Source organism: Marmota monax, unplaced genomic scaffold (genome assembly GCF_021218885.2).
Source record: "Marmota monax isolate L192 unplaced genomic scaffold, Marmota_monax_Labrador192_F-V1.1 WCK01_AAM20220418_F8-fsc00087, whole genome shotgun sequence".
In the NCBI taxonomy this organism is placed as follows: Eukaryota; Metazoa; Chordata; class Mammalia; order Rodentia; family Sciuridae; genus Marmota; species Marmota monax.
This window is the reverse complement of record NW_026693476.1, coordinates 1,664,143-1,686,383: the sequence shown is the minus strand read 5'-3', so window position 1 is coordinate 1,686,383 and position 22,241 is coordinate 1,664,143. Positions and strand designations below refer to the sequence as shown.

Below are 22,241 nucleotides of genomic sequence, written 5' to 3'. Positions count from 1 at the left end.
GTATACAAAGAACTCAAAAAATTAGACAATAAGAGAACAAACAACCCAATCAACAAATGGGCCAAGGACCTGAACAGACACTTCTCAGAGGAGGACATACAGTCAATCAACAAGTACATGAAAAAATGCTCACCATCTCTAGCTGTCAGAGAAATGCAAATCAAAACCACCCTAAGATACCATCTCACTCCAGTAAGATTGGCAGCCATTAGGAAGTCAAACAACAACAAGTGCTGGCGAGGATGTGGGGAAAAGGGTACACTTGTACATTGCTGGTGGGACTGCAGATTGGTGCAGCCAATTTGGAAAGCAGTATGGAGATTTCTTGGAAAGCTGGGAATGGAGCCACCACTTGACCCAGCTATTCCCCTTCTTGGTCTATTCCCTAAAGACCTAAAAAGAGCATGCTACAGGGACACTGCTACATCGATGTTCATAGCAGCACAGTTCACAATAGCAAGACTGTGGAACCAACCTAGATGCCCTTCAATAGACGAATGGATAAAAAAAATGTGGCATTTATACACAATGGAGTATTACTCTGCATTAAAAAATGACAAAATCATAGAATTTGCAGGGAAATGGATGGCATTAGAGCAGATTATGCTAAGTGAAGCTAGCCAATCCCTAAAAAACAAATGCCAAATGTCTTCTTTGATATAAGGAAAGTAACTAAGAACAGAGTAGGGACGAAGAACAGGAGAAGAAGATTAACATTTAACAGGGATGAGAGGTGGGAGGGAAAGGGAGAGAGAAGGGAAATTGCACGGTAATGGAAGGAGACCCTCAGGGTTATACAGTGGAGGGGGTAGAGAGAGAGGAGGGGAGGGGAGGGGAGAGGTGGGGAGGGGGGAGGGTGGATGATGGGAAAGGCAGCGGAGCACAACAGACACTAGTATGGCAATTTGTAAATCAATGGATGTGTAACTGATGTGAATCTGCAATCTGTGTATGGGGTGAAGGTGGGAGTTCATAACCCACTTGAATCAAAGTGTGGAATATGATATGTCAAGAAATTTGTAATGTTTTGAACAACCCACAATAAAAAATTAAAAAAAAAAAGAGATTGTTGTTAGGGGGCTGGGGTTGTGGCTCAGTGGTAGAGTGCTCGCCTAGCATGCATGGGGCACTGAGTTCCATCCTCAGCACCCCATAAAGATAAAATACAGATATTGTGTCCACCTAAAATTAAAAGTAAATAAATTTTTTAAAAAAGAGACTGTTGTAATCCTGAAATGAGAACTGCTGAAGAATCCTGTGTGGAGCTCCAGAGCATTCGTTTCATCCTGAACTCTGTTCTTTTCTAGGTTCCAGGACACCACTCCCTAGAGCTTGCACTTCTTTGTCAATTTTTCCTCAGTCTTCTTTACTGACTCTTCCTTTTTGTCAACCCTTTAAATGTTTTTAGGTCCTAAGATTTATTATGTTCTCAACTCTGACAGCTCATAATAATTAATTACTTATGAAATTTTTAAAAAAGATGCTAAGACCCTACTTGACCTACTGAACCACACTCAGAAAATTAGGCCCAAGTAATTCTATTTGTGAAGCATTACATGTGATTGTGATACGCAGCCGGTGATGACAGCTTTCATTATATATATTAAATATGTATGATTTTATTCACCACTGGGGCTCCAAGTGCCGTCTACATGATATTGACTCCAGAATTTCTATCTCAAAGCATAACCTTCATTCCCAGTTCCAGATCCACATTCCTAGCTGCTTTTAGACATCTCCTGGTCATGGCACTAGAGACATTTCAAATTCCATCAACAAACAAGATTAGAATGATCCCTGGGAATGTTGTCCCTACATAAAAATAACTACATAGTAAGGTGCATGGCTATCTGTCCTAACACATAGTTTTAAGGCTATATAAAATAGGAATTAGCTCTTGATTCTGTAATGCTTTTTAAAAAATATGTTGCGGTTAGATCCCTTTAAAATGCATGAAAACCCACAGATTTCCTAATTGGTTCTTGTAAAATGACATGCCATTTTGTGGTTTGAAAGGAAATAGTTTCCAGTTGGAGAATTTGTTTATTGAAAGTAGGGAAGAGAAATCCTTCAAGATGTCCAATGAATGACTCCTTTAAGACTAATGTCCTGAAACACACTGAGCAGCTCCACAGCACAGGATTCATAAAAAATATTATTCTGTAGAAACCAAGAGGATTCCTTGGGAAATCATGCTTTTTTTGGCACCAACTAATAGAAGTATTTTCATGGGCTAGTTAACAAAGATAATTGGAATATGTGAATGTGTGTGTGTGTGTGTGTACGTATAATCTTACATGTATATTCATGATTATATGAAAGATTATACACACAATAAATGGTATTTAAAAGCCCAAACATTGTTATTTGCTATAGATGAAAGATTATATATGTACGCATATACTTATGTATACCTACACATATACGTATATAATGCACACATACACAACTATATCTCCACCTTGAGAAAAACTATGAGGAAGCATTAAATCAGAGCAGATTTATTGGCAAATGTGCAATCTGAGGGTGGGAAGGGATCCCTGACCATGGGGCACATATCCCTTCTGTTATATTTATTTCACCTGGTGCCATTCCACTTGATCCATAGTAACTTATTGAGAGGCAGATTCCATTTTCTAAGGTGGCAGAAAAGGATCCGAACTTGCTGACAGCCATATTCTCTTTCCGTGATACTTCTAAAAGGCAAAATAAAATGAAGGACATTTTCATTTTATTCAAGAAATGTAAGCAAAACACAGCAGGAAGCCTGGGGATGGAGGTCTTAACTATTCTACCCACAGTCAGCTTAAAAATAGTTGGGATAGCCCCTACCTTGTACTAAGGATGTCAGAGGAAAACAAGTTTATGAGGATGAGAACAGGACACTCTCGTTTTAAGGACTCTAGGTTAAAATGAAAAGAGAATATAAACTGATTAATGGCATAGCCATAAGAATTTTATTGATCTGAATTTTATTGATCCAGGGAAATCTCTGTAATTTCTGCTCAATTTTGCTATGAACTGAAAACTGTTCTTTAAAAAAAATGTATATTTTAAAAAGATCATGCTTAGTGTCAATCAGGGTACAGGGAAATAGGCATTTGCATTTAGTATTAATAAGATGTATTGGTAGAGACCTGAGGACAAGTGCTTTAAAACAAACCATTTCGGAGAACTAAGGGAAAGAGAGACGAATATTGGTCATTAAAAAAAATGAACAGAACACATACTCAGTAAAATATAAATTATGGAAGTAGTAAACATTTGAATTTTTTAAACACATGACGATATTTTTAAAATCATTTTTTGGAATTTAAAACATGCTGCCCCAATCAAACCATTCAGTGTTTGGTGGATGAGTTGAAGGGGAGGATGGTCATTTTTGAGATTCAACTGAGTTTCTTAGGAAATTGAGTGAAAAGAGTATCTGAGAGCCCAGAACAACAACCATTCAAACAGAAGGAAGTCATGAAGAAGACATAGGTGTCATAGAGGATAAAGTTTTGCAAATTGTGCATAAGAAAGGAAAACAGGAACAAAGGAAGGAGAAAGCAATTAAATTAAAAACCAAAGAACACTGCCCTTGCCTGAAGCAGGAGCTTGATTCTCAGGTTACAAGGACTATCAAATTCTAATCCAGAAGTTAGTTACAAGACAGCACAGGAGCAACCCAGAATGATAAGGAGAGAAGAATGAGAACCCCTGTGAGCATCCAAGATATCACTGGAGATGCCCAGGGAGAAAGAAGCATTGAGAGGGGTGCTCCTACGTGCCTTCTGAGGAAAAGACCAAACAATCAGTCAATCAATCAATCAATAAAAAAACCAAATAATAACTAAACCTTTATAAAATGGAAAAGAAGAAAGCAAGCAGTGGTGAGCAATTACCACTATTCTTCAGCCCCGCCCCATGTTCCTCCCTGTCTGCTGTTGGACAGTTTCATCTAGATTAGACAGCAACAAATTTTTTTTCTGAAAATGGCCAGACAGTAAATATTTTAGATTTTGTGGGCTACACAGAGTCTTTATCACACATTCTTTCCTTTTTTGGTATGTTCTTTTTTTTGGGGGGGTGGGGGTAGGGGTAGGGGTATTGAAGATTGAACCCAGGGGCTCTTAACCACTGACACATATCCCCAGCCCTTTTCATTTTCTTTTTTTTTTTTTTTATTTCAAGACGGGGTCTCACTAAGTTGCTTACGGTCTTACTAAATTGCTGAGGCTGGCTTTGAATTTGAGATCCTCCTGCCTCAGCCTCCTGAGCTACGGGGATTACAGGCATACACCAGCACACCTGGCTCTGTACATTCATTTTTGTAACAACACTTTACAAATGTAGAAACTATTCTTAGTTCATAGGCCACATAAAAACAGATTGTGGGTCAAATATGGGCCAAAGACTCTAGAAAAGAATTAAAGCTTTTTTTTTTTTTTTTTGAAGTGCAAAAAGATAATCTCAGAATGGAATGTTTAATATTAGAACTAAAAATTGGATATTATTTAAGTATGCAAAAAATGATTAAATTTATATGAATGCATGTACAAATATATTTATTTATTTTGATAGAAATCTGATGATATGTAAAATATGAAAATGCTTAAATAAACTATATGTGTATACCAAGGAAATATTATTAAATCACTAAAGAATCTTGTTTTCAAAGACTATTCAGTGAATAGGAAAATGCTCATGATGATAAAATAAGAGAGAAATACATTATGAACAGTGGTTATCACTGTGGTGGCAGAATTATACACAACTCTCATCAACATATTTTATATCAGCTAAGACAAAGGAAAATAATTTTTAAAATTCTCTGCCAAATTCCTGGGTACATTCATACTTGCCAAACATTGTGTTCTTATCTTGGGTTTAGAAAATGTCATTATAAGAAAACTTAAAAGCAAGATTTAGTAACTGATACCATCACTAATTGGACTTGAAAACATTTTAATAATTAATTTATCTCCTTTTTCAGGTATGATCCACATTACTTTGGAAAAGAAGTGATTAATTTCTCCAGGTGGGAGAGCCTGGAGATGTTAAATGGTGCAACCAGGAAGTTTCATGATGTTTAGTTAGTGAACATCCACCTGTACCTCTCATTCCAAGTACATAATGACTCTCATGACTAAATTTGATTTTTCCCTTGTCCTTGAAACTTAGGAAATTTGGTAGTATTAGAGAGAACTAAGTGATAGAACATAAAAAGCAACTCCATTGTTTCCAGTGAATCCTGGAGAGAAGGCAACCTCGGTAGAAGTCAATTAGTGAGGACCTGAGTCCTAGAGACTGCACTTGCTGCAAGTGCACAAACCAAAATTAAGGACAGAATGGGCAAGGTAGCCAGCCTGGGTAGATGCTGCAGGAGGACTGGATCAAGAGCTGGCTTTGCTAAGGCAGGGGAACCTAATAAGAAGCCCAGTGTAGGCAGGCTGTGTATACAACTGCTGAGAGCCATCTGTGGACTTCACTGCACACCACAGCCTAGTAAATTGGATAAACTGGTGTCTGGGAATTTCCAGTGGACATTTCCTCTGGTTGATGGCCCAGAGACATTGTGAGCCCTGTTCTGCTCAGCCTATTCCACACAGCACCAGAGATGGAGTGACCTGCTACAACCACTAGCCACACAGCCCTCTGAGGTGTGTGACCTGCCAAGATGCCAATCAACCTGCTGACTGCAATACATCATGAAGCAAGACTCCACCCTTGAAAGCTTATCCCCTGCCTTTGATGTACCCCCTTAAATAAACCAGGTTCTAATTGTTTAGCTCTAGCTCCTGGGTGAACAGCCTCCTATCAGGGGCTCCAACTTTTGAAACTATGCTTTCTGACTCTTTGACTTTTGTTCTTCACTAATTATTCTAGACTTTAATTTTGCAGGAGGCTTAACCCTCTGAGCAGGAAAGAATTCCCTGGCAAGGTGTTGGCCATCCCACGATATACAATGAATATACACATTACATCAGGGGAAAATATATATAAACAGAATGGCAAAACACCTTAGATATTATCTGGTCATGCTCTGTGTTTCGATCAGGGGGTCTCAAGGATAAACTTGCACTGTTACAAAGATGCCACAGCTTACTTGTTCCCAAACTTTGTTCCTCATCTTTTTCTTCTTTCTCTTCTGAAAAATGATCCTCTTCTTGCTTTTGCTCTTTTTGAATTTCCTTCGGGTCTTTTAAATGGATTATAAAATTGTGCTTGTCCTTTATCACTTTCACTTTGATAAAAGTTGGGCCTAAGGAAGAACCACAGGACAGATTTAGGATGCCACAAGAGCTCCTTGACAAGAGGTTCAACCAGGGAGTGGAAACACCTGGGGACATCACAGTAAGAAGATGCCTAAAGGAGATCACTTCTCATATCAAATTAGAGAACAAAAACTAAGTTGGCTGAAAAAATGGATGCCTATAATGGACTTTATGATCCATCAAATGAGGTAATTAATATGAAATGGTATTGTACCTTATGAAAGTTATGAGTGTTAGTTATAGTTGCTGTTTTATAGTAGTTACAAGAATTCTCCCAACCACCCATTCTCTCTTGGTGTTCTTGATTCATTTATCTTCATCTCTCTGTTTTTTTTTTCTTTTGTAATCCAGCCTTTCTTTTCAACTTTGAGTGAGCCATCTCTCAAAATTGGTAGGGTTAGGATGAAAATATTGTATTCACTATGAACCATCTGGTATTTTTATGCATTGTATGAATATGCAAATTTTAGTAAGAGCTAAAGGATCAGCACCAGACCCCCAAGCTCTGTGTTCCACAGCCCAGACCAGAAAAATGCTGTGAATTCACAATATGTGCTTGGTTTCTGAGAAAAAAAAGTGTGCTGTAATTAATATTATTAATCACCTATTTGCTTACCGAAGTGACTAATATACTATTTACTAATCATGTGGAAGTATTTTAATATTCTAACAAGCAGGAATGGTCATATCAATGTATCTGAACCAAATTCTTGGCTGGCCTATGCCTTGCAGAATCAATTATGATGGAAGAATGTAACATCTGAAAATGTGGAATGCGGTGCACTCATGAACTACAACAGATATGTCAACACTTTCTCCCATCACACTCGGAGGTGCAAGCCCATGATTGTTTGAAATGAATTAACATCTTTCAAGCCAGTAACCATCTGCTTTCAAAATGTACCTTTTTCAAACACTGTCTTTTCTACTTCAATCTGTCCTCCATCAGAAGGATATAGATAGTAGTTTGTCCCTGATATTTGGACAGGTATATCTCCCATATTGTATCCATGAAACTAGAAAAGAAAACATCACGGTTTGAGTGTAGAACTGCAATTGATTGACAACACACCTTATCTGTGTTAGCCAACTAAAGTTGCCATAAGCTTAATTTCTGCTAAACAACATGTTTGTCACTCTGTAGACTCAGAGGCCGGGGTCCATATACTCTTTAGAAACTTGCGTGGTGTTATAATGACAGGTGAATTAAAAGAAGCCTGTGGTTTTAAACTGTGTCCACTGGAGCATTATCATCACCTAGTCCTGGTCAAATCACTTTATTCTTGCCAGTGCAGTATGAGCAGAAATCTAGTCCTCATTCCCTGGCTAATTTTCTGTTTAAAGTGGACTGATTTGCTGAGAAATATTAACATTTAACACTTTAGAAGGTTAGATGCCTAAGATCTTTTTAATTAAATGTTGTCACTAAAGCTCCAGGTGATTCTGATACATGCTAAAAATCTGAGACTAACTGGTTAAGAATAAAATCTACAAATGACAGAGGCTGTTACATTTTTTTACCTTTTTTTCTCACCAGGTTTTCTGAATAAATAGCCACTTGAAGGAGCGGAGAAGGTTTTGTAAAAGCCTATAACCCAGAACAGTGGGTGCCTGCAGAGAGGTGACTGCATGTGCTCAGCAAGTCCTCTCCTCTGAGACAAAGTCAGCCTTTATGTGGCCTCATCCTAGTTGCTTATTTGCATACACCTAGATAGACACTCTGTGTCAGATTGCCATCTTTACTGCCCTTATGAATCTAGCTTCATGATACTCAAGAAAAACTGGTAGCCCCAGGGTCTTCCTATCTTGGTGAAGGCTGCAAAGAAGGTTCTAGATATAAGAAGGTGAAATACAGGTTTAAGCTCATAGTTATGAAAGAAACCTTACCCTAGAACAATTAGAAATACTCCAAACAGACTTTGTAGAGAATTGATTTTACTAGTGGTGTGTGCCTACAATCCGAGCTACTCAGGGGGCTGAGGCAGAAGGATTGCAAGTTCAAGGCCAGCCTAGGCAATTTAGTGAGACCTCATCTCAAAATTGAAAATAAAATAAAATAAAAAGATCTGGGGGTGTGGTTTAGTGATAGAGTGTCCCTGGGTTCAATCCCCAGGACTGCCAGAAAAAATAAAAATAAAAAAGAGATCGAGAAAATTGATTTTACCAGGTAAACTCTCTCAGGTTTTGGCTCCTGGATGGGCTCCTCTGGTTCTTCTATGACACTTGTTTTTTCTTCTTTAACTTTGTCCTTGAGAGACGGTTGTTTCTTCAAAGACTTACTACTTTCATCCTTCTCTAATTTTTCCTTGCCTTTCTTCTTACCGGCTTGTTTACTCTGCTTTTCTGCTTTCTTTTCTTCCTTTAAGCGCTCCTCTTCTGCTAATCGATCTTGTTCTTCTTTCCATGCCTGAAAATATATATTTTTAAAAAATGTAACAGAATTTTTGAGACAAATGAAATATGGGTTATATTAGGGTTCATTTTGGAGAAAACTCAGCATCAATTTTGTAAGTCATGGCTCTAGTCAATCAAACCATTGAGCTAGACACCTTGAAGTTATCCTTGATTCTATTTTCTATTTGCACTTGACTTCTGTAATACTAAATCCTGTAAAAGCTCTCTCTTCGTGTCACCTTGTTCTCTCATCCTCTGTCATAATTTCCTTATTTCAGATCAGTACTATCTTTAGCCTGGACTGTTGCAGTGGCCTCTTAGCTGGTCTTCCTGTCTCCTATTCTTTGCCACATGAGACCAGATCCTCCATTTAGGTCCTAAAGACGGTTCATCTGCCACATGGCGGTCTCGATGTTCTCCTGGCACACAATATTCAAAAAACAACTGATACAACAATTTAAAAAGCATTGTAAGGCATATTGAGGCTGCCAGAAAAGTGAAGGACATGAACAAGCCCTCATTCAGTGAGGTAGGTGAGAACTGAAGACAAATTTTCCCATCCCTAACAGCCTAAAACTTGGGTTTTAATGGATCTTGGAGACTAGAGACAAAACCTGGAAGATCAGATCAGAGATCTCTGGATAAAGCTGGTATTTAAAAAGTATATATCACCTTCACTGGGTGAACTAGAAGAATTACTAGAAGACTGTGAGAAATTCTAGCCTGCCTCCTTGGCCCCAGGATTAAGCAGGGGTGGGGTGGGAGTCTTCTTAGAGAACTCCTGTCCATGAGCCTGTCCTCACAGATTGGTGGCCAAAGTGTAGATTGCCATAACACTTCATTTTTTAAAAAGTCGATTATGAGCTCACAAATGAAAATCACAAAACATGAGGAAATAAGCCACTTTGGGTTTGATGAGTCTGAAGAAACAAGCTGTGAAAGTGTAGTGTATCTACAAAGACTACCCCACACTTAATTGTAAGAGAATATAAGTTTCTAGTATGCTTAAATTAATAACAAAAAGTGTCAAAAGTAAAGTAAGAAAGGGAGCATCAAAGATGGCAAGCTGAGTGTGCCAGTCTCTTAGAAATGGAATAGAGCTTTGGAGGAGGTAGTCTCTGAACAGAGAGTAGCTGAGGGGCTTCAGAATAGATGAAAGACATTCATCTCGACATTCAGGAAGGTCAATGAATCAAAAGCAGGAAATAACAGTGGTGGGCTCAACCTGGCTCATACTGACTTGAAAGATTTTGCTGTTACATTTTTAGGAACTTTATGAGTCAGTTTCACCATAGCCATTATCCAAAAATAAATTATAGAAATGCACAGTTAACTTAAAAGAGCAAAGGCCATAAATACTCAAAACTCACCTCTTCATAATATATATATATATATATATATATATATATATATATTTATATTTTTACATTTCTCTATTATCTATGCTCTCAAGGTCATTTATGTCACTGGCATCTGTCTGTATCATGAAACACTATACTGTACGTGGTGTGCTACTCCATTGGGCTCAGCATTCAGTGAAGCCATATTGGTAGCCTCTGTGGGGATATTTGCACTATAGATATCAGCAAATGCTACAAATTAAGGATTGATTGATTATCTATATTGAAGAAAATGATGGAGAGAATGTAGATTAAACTTAAAAGCACGTGGTACCTGTAGCTATTATACTACAACAAGCACAAAAAATTTGAGAAAATAGTCTACTATTATTCTAAACTATTACTTGATTCACAAGAGGTTGCTTGCATCCTGTTATTAACAAATGAGTGAGATATGCCCCTTTGTTATTTCACTTTTGTCTTGTTAACCTAAATGAAGCTATTAATCAACATTCATACTGGAATTACACTTGCTTGTCATTTGTAACCATAGGCTAGCTAAGGATACAAGAATTTAAGAAAAATCAATGAAAGTGTTCTAGAAGAATCAACTGGCTATACTGGATTTACAGTAGAATATGGAATGATTTATTACTGGTAAATTGTGTGCTTTATATACAACACAACAGTAACATGTACAATCAGCTTATATATTCACAAAAAGGCACACTTTTGTTTTTCTAGAGAGTGACTGTTAAACATTTGCCAGCATACCAACATAAGTGTTTTCAAAACAGCTAGAGAGAAAAGATGCACTGTTTATAAAAGAATGTCAAATTAAATCAAAATCAATTTATTAAGAGCCACAAAGTCAGCAAGGAAAATGTGGAACAATATCTTCAAAGTGTTAACAATATCTTGTAGAAAAAAGTTGCCCAGAATTTTATAAATGAAAACTACATTTAATGAATAGGGTCAAAATAAAGCCATTTCCCCCAGATATGTGAAAGCTGAGTTTAACAGAAAATGTGATATTATGATATAATAAGAAACAGATATTAGTTCTTCAATCCTGGATCTTGGTGTCAAGCTTTACATCCCTGCGTATTTTGGGAGTGTTAGGAGCATCTTTTATTCTAATGAGGCAACTCTTGGTGAACTCTTGAATAATTTCAGGACTGGGTGGGAGCTGGTCACCAAAAAGATCAAACCCTGGTTAAAAGCTTAGAATGTTCACATCTCATCTTTTGACCTTCAGGGAAAAGAGATAAGCTGAAATTTGAGAAAACTTCCATGAAAAGCCCTAAACCACAGGGCATTGGGGTCTTGTGAGCTGGTGAATATATTACCATGCCAGGAGGGTGACATACCACAGCTCCAGAAGGACAGAGCCCAAACTAAACCAAAACTAACCTATAAACAAACAAAAATCCTCAGTATATTAATGTAAATGAGCTTGCAGAGCATAGAACACACCAAAACTTCCTTATCTCAGGGGCTTATGATATAAGTCAAGGTACTTTTGAATTATTGCAAAAGCCTATATGACTTATGTAATCAAAAATTACATAAGTAATTTAGAGCTCATAAACAAATTTAGCAAAGTAGCAGGATATAAAATTAATACCCATAAATAAACTGCATTCCTATACACCAATGAATCAGCTGAAAGAGAAACCAGGAAAACTAACCCATCCACAATAGCCTCAAAAAAAAAAAAAAAGATAAAATACTTGGGAATCAGTAAAATAAAAATATTAAAACAAAAAACAAACACATTCAACAAAAAATAAGGAGTATACGGACTACAATCAAGGCACTGCCCTGGATTGTGATTATACAAAAATAAAGGTGACACAGATTCTCTGACATGCTCCTCTGCTGGAGGAGAGACAATCCTTTCATTCAAATTTTAATTATTCTTGAGGGTTTAGCAACAGGGATCATTTTGTATGACTCCACACTAACTCTCCACCACAAGATAATTTTGGATTGGTGATTAATTAGTGTTGCTTATCTTTGTTTAGATTACCTTGAGAGAACCTTCTAAAATGAAAGGAATCTTTTCCTTCTCTTTCTCTTTCTCTTTTTCCTTTTCTTTTTCTTTTTCCTTTTCCTTTTCTTGATCTAGTATCTCTGTTTTGCTGAGCATTTTGTTACCTATAATTAGAGAAAAAGTAAACTTTTTAGTAAATCCCTTAAATAATCATAGAAGACAAGTCTCTGGGTTGGAGGTGATCTCCAATGTCATCCAATTCAACTCTCCATTCATTCATATGTATACTCTTTCTTGCCATCTTCAGGAAGGGACATCTGAAGTGGTACAGAAATACCTGGGTGATAGAGTTAAAGCAGGTTGCAACAGGTTAGTTCAACATATGGAATCCAATAAACATAATTCATCACATCAATAGACTTAAATACAGGAATCACATGATAAAACACAAAATGAAGAAAAAGCATTTGACAAAATTTAGCATCCATGCAAGCTCAAAACATTAGAAAAACTAGGGATAGTAAGAACACACCTCAATATTGTAAAGGTATATGCTAAACCCCAGGCCAACATCATTCTACATGGAGAAAAATTGAAAACATTTCTTCTAAAAACTGGAAAACCCACCTGTTTTCCACTTTTTGCCCATCCCATAAAGCATTTCCTAGGCCATCACGTACGTATGCAGAAAGGAGAGAGATAAGGGGAAGAGGGCAGAACAACTTCTATTCAACATAGTTCTTGAATCCCTAGCCAGAGCAATTAGACAAAAGAAAGAAATTAAAGGGATACTTATAGGAAAAGAAGAGCTCAAACTATCCCTATTTGCTGACAACATGATTCTATATTTGGAAGACACAAAAAACTCCACCAGAAAACTTCTAGAACTCATAAACAAATTTAGCAAAATAGCAGGATATAAAATTAATACCCATAAATAAATTGCACTTCTTTACACCAATGAATCAGCAGAAAGAAAAACCAAGAAAACTAACCCATTCACAATAGCCTCAAAAAAAAAAAAGATAAAATACAAAATACTTGGGAATCAATCTAACAAAAGAGATGAAAGATCTCTATAATGAAAAATACAGAATACTAAAGAAAGAAATTGAAAAAGGCCTTAGAAGATGGAAAGATCTCCCATTGAAGCCAGAATTAGGCAGTCAGCATAGATAGGTAAATCAAGTCAGGTCCAATCAAGGAGGGCTAATTTTGAGTGAGTCTGGGAAGTTGGAGACTGTCCCCTGAAGGATTGAAATGTTAATTCCTTCAGAGCCCTTCCTCCACCCTTACCAAGAACCTGCCCCTGCTCCAACCTGTTGCCAAGGTAACCTGTCCCGGGAATTGCCCCTCCCTACAGGGAACTATAAGGTTGTTAATGTGTCCTTGGCTGTACCATCCTGCCCTTCCCCCTTCAGCCCACCTATTTTCCACTTTTTGGCCATCCTATAAAGCATTTCCTAGGCCTAGTCACGTATGCAAGAAAGGAAAGAGATAAGGGGAAGAGAGCAGAATAAAGAAAGCCTAGGATTTATAAAGGGCAGAACACCTCACTTCTTGGGATACCAGGATACCAGCTATGGGCCCCTTCTCCCTCCCAGGAGAAGTCTATGTTACCCCTTTTTAAATAAACCCTGCTTTATATGCTTGCCTTGGTGTGCTTCTCTAATGTTATACTTCAATGTGTGAGGAAGCAGAACTTTTCACTGGATAACCAGCATTATCACCATGTTCTTGGACAGGAAGAATTAATGTTGTCAAAATGGCCAACTACCAAAAGTGCTATACAGGTTTAATGCAATTCCTATTAAAATTCCAATGATGTTCTTCATAAAAGTAGAAAAAGCAGTCATGGAATTCATTTGGAAAAATGAGGCCCAGAATAGCCAAAGCAATCCTTAGCAAGAAAAGTGATGGAGGAGGCATCACAATACCAGACATTAAATTATTCTACAGAACTATAATAATAAAAACAGCATGGCATTGGCACAAAAACAGACATGAAGACCAATGATACAAAATAGAAGACACAGAGACATACCCACATAAGCATAGTTATCTCATACTAGACAAAAGCTCCATAAACATACATTGGAGTAAAGATAGCCTCTTCAACTAATGGTGCTGGGAAAACTGGACATTCATATGTAGTAGAATGATATACAGCCTCTTTCTCTCACCCTGCACAAAACTGAACTCAAAGTGGATCAAAGACCTAAGCATTATACGAGAGACCCTGTGCCAACTAGAAGAAAAAGTAGGCCAAATTCTCCATGATGTCAACTTAAGAACTGACTTCCTCAATAAGACTCCTAAAGCACAATAAGTAAAATCAAGACTCAATCAATGAGATGGTGTCAAACTAAAAAGCTTCTTAGCAAAGAAAATAACCAAGAACTTGAAGAGAGAGCCTACAGACTGGGAGAAAATCTTTGCCACCTGCACCTCAGATAGAACATTGATCTCCAGGATATACAAAGAACTAAAAAACTTAACACCAAAAAATCAAATATCCCAATCAATAAATGGACAAAGGAAGTGAACAGGCACTTCACAGAAGAAGAAATATGAATGGTCAAAAAATATATAAAAAATGTTCAACATCACTAACAATTAGAGAAATGCAAATTAAAACTACACGAAGATTCCATCTCACTCCAGTCAGAATGGCAATTATCAAGAATACAAGTAACAATAAGTATTGACAAGGATGTTGGGGAAAAAGTATATTCATACTTTGCTGGTGAGAATGCAAATTGGTGCAACCATGATGGAAAGTAGTATGGTGATTTCTTAGAAAACTTGGAATGGGACCACCATTTGACCCAGCTATCCCACTCCTCAGTTTATACACTAAGGACTTAAAATCAGCATGCTACCTACAGTGATGCAGCCACATCAATGTTTATAGTAGCTCAATTCATAATACCTGAGGTATGGAACCAACCTAGGTGCCCTTCAACAGATGAATGGATAAAGAGAATGTAAATATACACAATGGAATATTACTCAGACTTAAAGAAGAATGAGATTATGACATTTGCCAGTAAATGGTTGGAACTGGAGACTGTCATACTGAATGAAATAAGCCAGTCCCCAAAACTCAAAGGCTGAGTGTTCTCTCTGATATGTGGATGGTAATGCACAATAAGGGAGGAGGAGGGAAGGACAGAAGTTCACTAGATCAGACAAAGGGGAATGAAGGGAATGGAGGAATGGGAATAGTATAGACAATAGAATGAATTGGGCATAACTGTCCTATATTTATATGTGAATACAGGACCAGTGTAATTCCACACCATGTACCACCACAAGAATGGGATCCTAATTAGAATAAGTTACACACCAGGTATGTATGTCAAATGCACTCTACTCTCATGTATATCTTAAAAGAACAAATAAAAAATTTTTAAAAAGAAGTTACAACTTTTTTTGAAAATTATATAGCATTTTTTTTTTTTGGTTCTTTGTGAGAAATAATTCTCAACTTTGGCTCTCATAAATAATTAATACTTTTAATAGGAAGTTCATTTTTTTTTGCACAAATTCGGTGAAGTATCTTTATTTTTCAGATGAATTGCCCTCTGGTATTGTTTTTTATTTATTGTCTTTCTGAAATTGAACTTCATTCCTCTGTCACCCTCCTCTCTACCCACCATGGAAATTAACAAAAACAAATGATATGTATTGATCCAAGATCCTATCAGGTCCTTGCCACAGGCCTCCAAGAATCTCCCTTCTTTCTATCTCTCCAGGTAGTCTTGGGATTCTTATGTTTGTTGTTTTAAGGAGAGTCGTGATGTAATCTCACCGTTGGAATCCATGATTATTCTAATAGAGACCCCCTGATTGTGAATTTGCTTCATATATTGTCAATAGATTCAGATAGCTTAACCCACAATTCTTACCAGTAAAGACATCTGGCATTGCCCTAACACCTAACATTTGATCTGCACCACAGATTTGATTAAAAGAATTTAATCTTCCACATTTGACAGGAAGTGGAGTGAATACAGACAAATATTCCATTATCTCACTCAGGAGATAGATACCCCAAATGTCTCATCATATCTGGAATGTAGTTATTCTATTTATTAGAGATAGTGATGAGTCATAGGAATTTTGAGGGCAAGTCTTTTTAATCTTGAAATATTTAGTCTTGATTAAACTAGGACATAGAAGGAAATCTTTGGAGTGTATTCCAGATATGAAATGAAGTTGTTACTTACTTTTAGATTTTTTGGAAGTAGGAGTTTTACTGGCAGACATTATGGCAGAAGATTTCAATTCTATTTCAGCCTTGGTCTTATTGATTTCCTCAGCCATTTTAAGTTCCTGATATATAACTTCTTCTTTTGTGATCCAATCTTGAATGGATTTTGCAACAAGTTCCAAGTAATTCCTAAACAGCAAAGAAGAGCAGATGGCAAGTGAGTTATTATTAAAGTCAATCAATACTTGAGGTACTGACAATATAAATGAACTTTTCAAAAATGAACTGATGCTAAACTGTCCAAGTGACAGATACATTGGAGTTGGACATAACTCTAGATGTATTTTCTTCAAAGTGGTCAAATACAAATATCCAGCGAGCTGATGAAAAATTCCCAACTTCATTCACAAAGACACGTAAATTTAAAAATGAAGTCTTTTCACCCAAGGGTTAAGGAGTTTCATAACACCAAGAGTTGATGGAAGTTCAGAGAAGCTGTCACTCTCAAATCTGTTGATTGGAGAGTAATCTAGTATAATGCTTTTTTTTTTTTTTTTTTTTTTTTTTAGAGAACTTCAATAGCACATTGGACTCTCTTAATTGACCACCAGCTGATCAACTCCCTGGGTTAACTAAAATGTTCTAGTTCTAGCCTTGGAAGTTTGAACATGGTAAGTGCTCTTCCCTAAGCTGTACGTTTATTCCCCTCCCATCAGCAAGTTATTGCATACCAAGAGTCCGCCATTTTTGTTCTCAAATCCATTCATGCTATTTGTATTGATTAGTGTGCACATTTTTAAACTGAATATTACATACACTTATAACATATGAATGTCCAAAGAGGGTTGTTTCTGAGGAAATAAGTTGAAATGTTTAGGTGTGACAATAAAGATTAACTATTACTTTAGTGAAGCCTAAAGTTTTGAAAAGATGAAGCTAGGTGCATCATACATTCAGCTCACTGCACGATATTCTTTAAATCTTGCTCCTTTTGAAAGAAGTAAAGTAAACATTGTAGACTATGAATTATGGGTACTCAACATCTTCACTTTCAAGGTAATACATTTCTGAAGCTCAACATGTCCCCAAATGAATTCCTGATGAAATTCAACTCCAAATTGCTGCATCAAAGTTCTTTGCTATTTTATCTGATGGAAAGTCTATACTTCCAGGTGAGGAGGTCAAATACCCTAAAGTTATCCCTAAAGCTTTTTATTTTTATATTCATTTTCCAATTTGTTTAGGAAATGAAAATGATTTTAAAAAAATAATTCAAAAATAATACTTTAAAAATAATCTTTGGTAATATCTATTTATAATATGTTTAAAATCTGATCTTGTCCCACACTCTTCGTCTAGTTTATTACTCTCTATGGTTAGGATGGCTGCAATAGCCTACAGCTAGTCTCCTAGCTCCTGCACTGGGCCCTTGAAGTTTATTCTCAAGTTAGCAAATAGAGTGAACTTTTTAAATTCTTAAGTCAGATCATGTCTTTCTTCTGCTCAGGATCTTGAAATGAATATTTTAAATAAAAATCAGAATTCTTGCAAGTGATTCTCAAGGAGGAAACATAGCCTTTTGAGGAAAGCAAAACTAGTTTTCAAATAAGAGAACAAAATGAAGAATGAGCATGCCATGCTTCAGGAAGACTACCACCCAAAGATGCTTTCTGAATGAATTACTCACAAATGCATTCCAATTGCATTAAAAGAAACAACAGAAAGAAAATATTGCATGTAAGCCAAAGAGTCAAAAAATAAAGCAGTTTGATTTACAGTAAATTGTAAATAACCATGTTATTTATTTGCAATTCAGAATCTTTACAATTGGAAACAAAGAATTAAATTTGAATTTTAAAGAAATTTATCCATTCACTTTTATTTTTATTGTTAATATGTTTGGTTTTAAAATGGGAAAAAGGGGGTTTATTGGAAGTGAACCGCACTGTATGTTAAAATTTTTAATATTTTTATGAAATAATATTAATACTAATATTGGCTCCAGATAGGACATAAAGTGTTTAAATATGTATTTTGAAAAGGTATATATAATTACTAGAAAGATATAAATAGAATTCATGACTTTTAAAAGCAACACTAAGAATGAAAAAAGAAAATTGAATCTAGCTGGTATATGCCTATAATCCCAGTGGCTCTGGAAGCTGAGGCAGGAGGATTGCAAGTTCAAAGACAGCCTCAGCGACTTAGGAGGCCCTAAGCAACTGTCTCTAAATAAAATTCAAAAAAGGGGCTGGGAATGTGGCTCAGTGGTTCAGTGCCCCTGGGTTCAATCCATGGTAAAAAAAAAAAAAAAAGAAATTCTAATGTTTCTAAGATAAAAACATTTATAAGATTAAATGATAAGAAAACCCAACATATTATCAATAAAAATAATAGCAAATAGATGAAATTCTTTAAAATTCAATATCTTTAAAATTTAATATTAATTATTATTAAGCTCCTTTAAAAGATGGCTTTCAGGGTGATTAACAGCACAAGCTGCTCTTTAAAAGAAATGTACCCACAGGGGAAAAAAATGATGCAGAAAGATGCAAGGGGGCAGATGGTTGACTAAGAAAACAGAAGCCTGGGTCTCTGGTGACTTTTGTGAGTAGCTATCTACCATCTCTGAGGCACTGACCAAGCACAGATTTCTTCCTACAGGAGAAAAATAATCCCTTTATTATTTTAAGTGTTAGAGTCAATTTTCCCTTAATATCATGAAATGCAAGTACATGGAAAAGGTCTGGGAAACTTATACCAGCAAATTCTTACATAATGAGAGACTGCCCAACAATATTAACATCAAATATGGTTAAATACAAAGTGAGAAACATTAAGGAGAAAACAGAGGGACATTTTATCATGTTGCTAAGAGTCACAATCCATTAAGGAAGATATGTCTAAAAACACAGATTAAAAAATGAACACACACACACAAAAACATGCACACACTTTTATATTCTCTCTCTCTCTCTCTCTCTCTCTCTCTCTCTCTCTCTCTGGCATATAAAACCAAAAGAAAGGAAAATAGATAAATCTATAATTTAAAAAAAGGTATTAATACATCCCTTCTAGAAATGGGTATTTATCATATACTGTTTAACTTTAAGCTCGAAATAAACTGGAAACAATATGTTATTCATAATTCCCAAGAAAAATAGAAATTACTCAAGTCAATTGAAGAATTAGAAAACCTGAAGATTATCTTTAGAAGAATTGAAAGGTTTTAGGAAGACCCTTTGCACTACCATCTCTCTCCTTTGACTGGGTCATTCAGCCTAAGGATCCAGTCACTGGCTCTAAAAGGTTTTCCATGTGAAGTGTTATCATCCTTCTCAGAACAGATAATGTGCTATACTATATAAAGAATTATGTGTGCAAATAAGGGTTAGCAATACGTCTGGGCTTATCTTGTGAAGAGCTGGCAATGGTGCCTTGGAAAACGGTCTTGTAGTCCAACTTCTGACAGTATTGCTTTTCTATTTTTAAAACTATGGAGTTAAGACAAATTTGGAGTGTCTTGACTGCCTTGTGTTCTGTGAAACTCCATAACTGTGGATTGGCAGCTCAGTAAGGCAGCTGTCTCGGTGGGAAACAGAGGCTGCAGCATGTCTCTGTGGATGGGCCCAGACAGTACCTTGTCATTCATCTTCCACAGCTATACACAACCAGTGTGGGAGAAAGAAGGTATGTGCAGGGTGGCTGCTGACCTGCTGGGGAGATGAGATGCGGGTTCTGCTTTACATCCTGCTCACTATTCTTTTATAAAGCTAAGTAAACATGGGATTAGATTAAAGGCTATTGCATTGTAAGAGTGTAGTTGGGAATTTGTATGCATTCACATACACACAGAAGAAAAAGGACTGTGAAAACCCATGAATTATTACCAGTTTATTCCACAAGGCCACCATAAGACAGATATAGCTCCAAGTGATATTTGAGAAGATATTATGAAAAATACTGAGAGATAAATTATGGAATATGTCTTACAAAATAGATAACTGAAAGATTGAAAATTTTATTGATGTAAGTAATTTATTTCAATAAGTTATAGAGCACAGGTAATTTTCTTATTTAATTTATGGTAACACAAAGCAGGATATAGTTAAAAATTTTATTTATAATGTGAGAAGTGGGAAAAGGAGTGGGAAAGTGGGAAAGGATGTATGTACCAATTTGAACCCTAAGGAAATGCAAATCAAAACTACACTGAGATCTCATCTTACACTTGTCAGAATGGCATTCATCAAGAACTCAAACAATTATAAATGCTGGAGAGTATGTGGAAAAAAAGGAACTTGTACACTGTTGGTGGGATTGTGAATTAGTACAACCTCTATGGAATTTGGTAGGGAGGTTCCTCAAAGACTAGGCATGGAACCACCATATGACCCAGCTATGCCACTCCTCAGTATTTACACTGAAGAATGATAAAGTCATCACCCTACAGAGGTACATGCATAACCATGTCGATAGCACGATTCACAATAGCCAGACAATGGAACCAGCCTAGGTTTCCATCAAAAGATGAATAAAGAAAATGGGGTCCACACCCACACACATAGGATGGAGTTTTATTCAGCTATAAATAAAAGTGAAGTTACGTCATTTGCAGGAAATGGATGAAACTTGAGAATATCTTGTTTAGTGAAATAAGCCAAATTCAGAAGGTGAGGTGTCCTATATTTTCTCTCATATGTGGAAGCTAAAAAGCAAAAAGGAAAAGAAAGATGGTGGGATGGGTTGTTGGTGGGGGTGGATCTCAGGAAAATGAAAGGGAGGTCAGTAGAGGAAAGAGACCAGGGGGTGGGAGGGGGGCAGGGAGCTGGAAAGTGCTGGGGAGTAATTCCCGTCAAATTGTATTGTTATATTGTGTGCAGGTACAGAATGGAACAGCAAATCCCTCCACAACTGGAATGCAGTAACAAAAATATGGAAAAACAATTAAACACTAGGGGTTTGATTTTTCTGCGTACTCTAGTTTTTGTTTCTGTTGTCAATTGTGTCTTTTTTTTTCCTTTTTCAAACATTATAATTTCTAACAATTTCTTATAAAGCACAAAAATTAAGAAATATGGTCTCAAGGTAATTTCTCTCACTGTTTCACAATTTTTCCTGTGAATCTCTGAGGTTTTCCTGGCTAGATAATAATTTCAACTGTCAAAAAAACTTTTTTCATTTCTTCCTTTTTAGTTCTTATGCTTTTGAATTACTTCCATCAGTTTGTTGTTCTGATTTAGAATTTCATGAAGTGTTGTTTAGAATAGGTGACAGAGGTCTTTTCTGCTTTGTTTATGAGTTTACAAAGCATACTTCCAACATTTCTCATGCAGAATGATGAGAAATTTACCTCTTAACAGCCTCAAAGGCATTCAAAAAGCATTGGTATAATTTTCTTCAACGTGCTTGGGAGAAGAATTTCACTTGTCAATCAAGAACTACGTACCAAACAAAATTGCCTTTCATAAACAGGTCAAAATGCAGACATTTTTGTTAAACAAAACCCTGATTTATCATCAAATATTTTCACTGTAGGAATTTTAAAAGCCCTGACTTCAGGAAGAAGAGGAAATAAAATGGTAAATGTGTTAATTTATGCAAACATTGATTGTAAAAACAAAACAAAATAAAAACCTCTGAAGTCCTAGACTACAGGAATATAAATTTGGAATAAGAATACTGTATATGAAATTAAAGCATTCTATAGTGCATATAATATTTAGATGGATGGTAAAGACATTGACTTTAGATTTTGTTATGTTAAAAATGCACGCTTGTCTACTTTTGGTTTTGTTGTGTTTCTAGCCTCAAATCCAAGAAATAGTTACACTACCCATGTCAAGGTGTTGTATTTAAGTCTTCAATTCATTTGAGTTGATTTTTACATATGGTGAAAGTAAGATGGGAATCTCATTTACTTTTTCTTTTTTTTTGGTACCAGGGATTGAATACAGGGGTGCTCAACTACTGAGGCACATCCCCAGACCTTTTTATGTTTTTTTTATTTTGAAACAGAGTCTTCCTAAGTTGCT

General features: G+C 36.3%; 1 protein-coding gene across 2 annotated transcripts in view; it reads right to left on the bottom strand.

Moving 5' to 3' along the window:
* Positions 1–22,241, bottom strand: part of Spag17 (sperm associated antigen 17) — a 212,105-nt gene that overhangs the window by 82,946 nt on the left and 106,918 nt on the right. For both annotated transcript variants that reach the window (XM_046458329.2, XM_058583589.1), the window contains 6 exons: positions 16,223–16,395; positions 12,027–12,154; positions 8,425–8,667; positions 7,165–7,276; positions 6,092–6,247; positions 2,583–2,696 (listed from right to left, as the gene is read on the bottom strand). In XM_046458329.2, coding sequence (XP_046314285.1) covers positions 2,583–2,696; positions 6,092–6,247; positions 7,165–7,276; positions 8,425–8,667; positions 12,027–12,154; positions 16,223–16,395 — 926 coding nt within the window. The remainder of the gene's footprint in view (positions 1–2,582; positions 2,697–6,091; positions 6,248–7,164; positions 7,277–8,424; positions 8,668–12,026; positions 12,155–16,222; positions 16,396–22,241) is intronic.